The following is a 6000-nucleotide window of genomic DNA, read 5'->3' as shown; positions in this document are numbered from 1 at the left end:
ATGATGAGGTAAACTCAAGCAAACATAAATATGACCTTTTAGTTCCAAGGCATGAGTGACAGTGATTCAGTTTTGCCATATTCTGAATATAGCTCGTAGATAATTATGTACTATATTTGTAAGGTATCCGGTCCATAAAGCTTTACATGCAGCACTTTAACCAACTTTAAAAGAATGAACAGCTGGATAGAATTGTAATGATATAATGAGGAAGAATAAAAGTTGAAACCTTATACTCACCTAGTAAATTTTATCCATTTTATATTTATGTTCTCTTCTATATTTATTATGATATCATATATCAAATTATTTTACTTTCTCAGAGGCTCAGTTTTGTCTCTGTGCAGTTGACACCATCATCTATAGACATGGTAAATCTGGAGGAGCTGTAACGGACACAGAAATAAAAGATCGTTAATGATTTTCTTAAACAGTTGTAAAAAGCAAAGTAGTGCTACTTGGTGAACTGGTCAACTGATGCCATATAATTCATACATTTGTTAAGGTCAGAAGGAACCATTAGGTAATCTATTCTGGCCTCCTGTATAATATAGACCACAGAATTTCATCCAGTTACCCCTGCACTGAGCCCAGTAATTTGTCTTTGGCTAAAAAATACCTTTCAGAATGACATCTAGTCTTCACTTCAAGACCACACAAGATGGAGAATCCATCACTTCCCTTTCTGGTTTGTTCCAATGGTAAATCACCCTCTCTGTTAATAATAATAATAATAAATAATAAAAGTGCCTTATTTCTAATGTGAATTTGGCTGGCTTCAATTTCCAGCTATTGGTTCTTGTTATGCCTGTGTCATTGGCAGACTCGATGCCAGCTTTTGCCCAGGCCTCAGGCCTCACTGAATACTGAAAAATGCATAGCTGGAAACCAATCTGGCTCTTCGGTGCGTTAGTATTGTTAAAACAGGATGTTAGAGTTATAAGATGTCTTTAGTGTTTAGACTTTATGGAATGCTCATAGGATGCTGCAAAGTGTTAATCCTACTTATAATATCTGTATCCCATGTTATAAGGTAATGATTAAATGTTTGCTCTGTGACTATACAAATGTTTCCTTAAGACTGTACCTAAGAACATAAGAACAGCCATATGGGTCAGAGTAATCGTCCATCTACCCAGTATCCTCTCTTCTGACAGTGGCCAATACCAGATGCTTCAGAGGGAATGAACAGAACAGGTAATCATCAAGTGCTCCACACCCCCCCCCCGTCGCCCATTCCCAGCTTCTGGGAAACAGAGGCTAGGGACACCATCCCGCCCATCCTGGCTAATAGCCATTGATGGACCTATCCTCCATGAACTTATCTAGTTCTTTTTTGAACCCTGTTATAGTATTGGCCTTCACAACATCCACTGGCAAACAGTTCCACAGGTTGACTAAGCATTGTGTAAAGAACTACTTCCTTTTGTTTGTAAATCCTGCATAGCCAAGGGAGAACCATGACCAAGTATGAAATGCTAGTTTACTACAAAAGGTGTTCTCAGCCCCAACAAAAGAAGGTCTACAGACATCAGACAAGACATTGTGAACAAAAGGTTTTGTTGATTGCTTCACCCATACCCATGAAGAGGGTATGTGCATAAGCCCTCAACCCACCACAGCATCAATGCTGGGGAAGGGAATAAAAATGCCTGCTAGGGAGAAATAGATAGTCACTTCCTGCTTGAATGCTGTGGGGCAAAGATTTCTAAGCATAAGCAAAGGATCCTCAGCTGTTTAGCTTGGGTTAGCCCTAAAGGACACAGAGTTTGTATATTATAGAAGTTTCTATTATCTTTTGAAATTAATTTGTGTATATGTTTATCCACTTTAATCTCATAAATAACTCTCATTTCTTTTTCTTAGTGAATAAATCTTTATATAGTTTTTTTTACAGGACTGGCTACAAGTGTTGTGAGAGATCTAAGGTGCAATTGACCTGGGGTAAAAGAGGCTGGTCCCTTGGGACTGGGAGTAATTTGAACATTATGATTTTTTTAGTGCAAGGGACTATCTATCACAGAGAGAGGCGTGGCTGGGAGACAAGATAGATCGGAGTGTCCAACAAGGCTGTCTGTGGCTCCCTATTAAGGCTGTTATACTGCCTGAGGATTTCAGACTTGTTACTTTGTTGGCAAACAGAAGTATAGAACACACAACGCATTTGGGGTTCATGTCCTGTTTCTTGACAGCTTGCCGATGCTCCAGACATCATGACAAAGCCTTTCTCTTTTGGATGGAAGAGTCCTTTAGTACTCCTTATTTTCTCCCCAAGAAGGCATTTATATACCTCTTAATCCAGTCACTTCTCAATCTTCTTCTCAGTTTAAATGTTGATCTCATGTTTACGGGTATAGATGATGTTTCCTTAGAAAATGGGCAAATATTTGAGTTTGTGACCTAAATAGGCTCTAATGTTTAATTAACCCATTGAAAAGTTGACACCCAGTGCTTTGTTCTTCCATTATAAATACAACTAATACCCACAGACTTCAATAGGATTTACCTGACTGGAAAACCAGGGCCCAGGAGTATTTTACAAACAGAAAGAAAACCTATTCCACACAGATGACCATACTTTTATCTTGAAATAAAAGTGAATTGTAGGTGTCAAACAATATTTATTAGTTACAGAGTAAATTGGCCTGAAAATCATTTTTTCCCAAGTTACTAATTCAACTTAAGATTATATAAGGAGCTGTCCTATCACCCACTACAATTATATTAACATGAGCTATAAACAGCTTGTCACATTTTCTACTTAGTGTTTCACGGCATCGTTTAGGGCGGAGAGAATGCTTATAAAATTTGCAAATGACAGCAAACTGGGAGGGGTGTTAAGCCCACTCTGGAGGACAGAACTAGAATTCAAAACAACCTTGAGAAATTGGAATAATTGGTCTGAAAACAATAAAATGAAATTCAGTAAAGACAAGTACAAAGTACTTCACTTAGGAAGGAAAAATCAAATGCATATCTACAAAATGAGGAATAAATGGCTAGGCAGCAGTTCTGCTGAAAAGGATCTGGAGTTTATAGTGGATCATGGATTGAATATCAGTCAACAATGTGATGCAGTTATGAAAAAGGCTAGTATTCCGGGATGTATTAACAGAAGTGTCATATGTAAGACACAAGAGGTAATTGCCCTGTTCTACTAGGTACTAGTGAGCCTCACCTGGAGTATTGTTTCCAAGTCTGGGCACCACACTTTAGGGAAGATGTGGACAAATTGTAGAAGGTCCAGAGGAGAGCAACAAAATCTATAAAAGGTTTAGAAAACCTGGCGTATGAGGACACATTAAAAAAACTGGTAGTCCTCAAAAAAGAAGACTGAGGGGGCACTGATAGCCTCGAACATGTTAAAGGCTGTTATGTTATAAGGAGGACGGGGATCAATTTCCATGTCTGCTGAAGGTAGGACAAGAATTAATGGGTTTAATCTGCAGCAAGGTAAGTCTACCCAGGAGGGCAATCTACATTTCTGCCACACCTCACTGCACAGAACATCTTCTGTTTCCTCCCCTCCAACCACCTCCAGCTACAAGTTATACAGAGTGGATGAATCTCCTGGAAGGTCTCCTATGCTATCTGATCCAACATTTGGGGACCAGCAGAGAACTGTAGGATGGGTTCACTCTTCTTCCCTAGGCGGATCCTCACATCTATGTCTCCTGGAAGCTGTTCTCCTCTTAGCTGGCTTCCTCTGAGCCCTTGCAGCTGAGAGCTTAATATTTTAAAACAATGGCATTTTCTTCTCCAAGTGGGATTTTTTCCTCCCATCCACAGGCACTTTACAGACCAAAAAAAGGTCTTTGTAGTGAAGTTCAGTTTTGAAACAAGGCCCACGTGCCCTCCACTGGACATTGTTTTCACTATAAAAACTGACATTTAATCACTTCACATTCTTTGCTCTTGCAGTTGCTTGCTTTTTACAAACTACTGTGAAAAAAACCATGAAATACTGTTGTGGAAGTGCGGCACCAAGACAAACAAAATTGCAGAAAATGTTGCTAAAAATGTCCTACAAGTTTTCCCCAACTCATAACCCATTGGATGCATGTTCTGTCTCATCAAAGAGAAGCATTCTTTCTTACTTGTCAAAAGTACTTAACTCTAAACTCCACTTTTCAGGAAAAGAAACTAATACTCAGTTTTCTTTTTTACACACAGGCACTATCTTAGAAATGATGGAGACCCCTTTACGAAAACATCTCCAGGTAGGCTTAACAAAGAGCAACCAGAGATTCTAGTATTTCAGAGCAAGCCGGTGACCAAGGGAAGCCAAATACAGTGAATGTCCTTGAATACCTGTAGTGAGTTTGAGTTGGTCTCCTCTTCTTCCCAGTAGGAGGGGCATATCACCATATAGTTTTCCTTTCCAATAAATCTACCCACAGGAATCTTGTCTCCCTGCAGCTGAGTTTTAAATGAATGAAGTCAGAGAACTGTTCAATTGTTCCGAATTACAAACTGAAATTCAGTAACTTCAGATTTCCAGTTCTTTAAAACTAGGGAAATTAAATGACATTTTACATGAACGTGTGTTTAGAACTTGTAATCTTTCAATACAATAAATCTGAGTGCAAAGCTCCTCAAGGTGAGGGATACTGCTTGCCATAGTATATTGTCCCTAAATCAAGAAACACCACGCTTTGAGTGTGGCTTGGCATCCAGATTCTTGCTCATAAAAAGTTTTATGCAACTTTTTTATTCTTTTGCTTAGAATTTTTTTTTTTAATGATCAATGAATGAGAACAAAATATAAGAAAGGGAGGAAAAATAAAATCAAACAGATGGAGTAGCCTCTACCAGAATGATGCCAGCATGGAGTTGCAGCAAATAATTTAGTTAAAGCACACTTGCCTGGTTTGCTTAGTTGAGCAGAACAAACAATCAGATAAGCCGACTGGAGCATATTCACAGTCTTTCACTGAAATAAAATAATAGAGCCAGATCCATGGAGTGTGCTGCACACTGACACCAGAAGTGTAACAAAAAGAAAATGTGATTTATTATAGCATTTATCTGACAGCGAATGGTATATCAAGGAGCAGCAGTGGAAGAATGCTTTTGTATCATCTGGGGCGTCATGCTCTTTTCTGGCCCATCACTGAAACAGAAATTTTAAAAGTGCCATTGACTCAGAGTTTCCAGTGGTACAGAATGAACTGTAAAGCAGTCAGCACGAGACACTGGTCACTATAGCTACACATCCCGGAGGGGGATCAGAGCAACTTTTCACACTCAATTGGCCAAACTTGCAAACAGAAAAATGAGCAGGGGATAGGTAATGAGCAGGGGATAGGTACTCCCTGGTAATAGGACTCCGTGGATGGTACACACCTCCACAGGAATTGTCGATTGCTAGAGTATCATCATTTGTTCTCCTGTTTGATGCAGCACAGTTGGGGTTAGAAACTGTGCAGAGAAAACCAAACTCATGAGCAAAGAAGGGTACATTGTGTCCCGCTCGTCCATCTCCAATTTATGTTCGAAACTGGGCATCAAATTACAAGGACCATCAGATTAATCCTCATGCTTCAGGACACAAACTGATCAACAATTAGAGTTAAGGATCTTTACCTCATGGGGCAGATATTGCACAATTTGCCCCATTTATGGCACAATGAGGCACCTCTCCATGAAAATGAAGCTCTAACTCTGAAAAGTGACCTCTAGCTGAATGGCATCATGGGTTTCCGTGATTACTGCCTTTCAGACACTTCAGACCCAGTTTGTTTGGCAGATGGTTTTTCTAACTGCTACTATTGTAAACTCCACTGGGGATTTGAGAGGAAAGCTGGGCTCCTTGTCCTTCTGACTCAGGCATCAGCACCAGCAACATAGAATCTACCAATGGAACTTAGAGCATGAGACAGAAAAGGGTCTAGCTCACCCACCCCACCACAAAGTTCTGGTGCCTCTGGAGGGCTAACAGAAGCAAGAGTTAACATGTATTCTTGTCACTACACTTGTTTCTGGCTTCAGAAGATCCCA

The 6000-nt window shown here is 39.7% G+C and overlaps 1 protein-coding gene across 1 annotated transcript in view; it reads right to left on the bottom strand.

Annotated features, from left to right (window-relative positions):
• Positions 1 to 326: 326 nt before the first annotated feature.
• Positions 327 to 6000, bottom strand: part of STPG2 (sperm tail PG-rich repeat containing 2) — a 422300-nt gene continuing 416626 nt past the window's right edge. The window contains exon 14 of the mRNA XM_030564765.1: positions 327 to 386. Coding sequence (XP_030420625.1) covers positions 357 to 386 — 30 coding nt within the window. The 3' untranslated portion in view covers positions 327 to 356. The remainder of the gene's footprint in view (positions 387 to 6000) is intronic.

Source organism: Gopherus evgoodei, chromosome 5 (assembly GCF_007399415.2).
Source record: "Gopherus evgoodei ecotype Sinaloan lineage chromosome 5, rGopEvg1_v1.p, whole genome shotgun sequence".
NCBI classification, from domain to species: domain Eukaryota; kingdom Metazoa; phylum Chordata; order Testudines; family Testudinidae; genus Gopherus; species Gopherus evgoodei.
The sequence above is the reverse complement of the archived record's forward strand: the minus strand, read 5'-3'. Positions and strand labels throughout refer to the sequence as shown.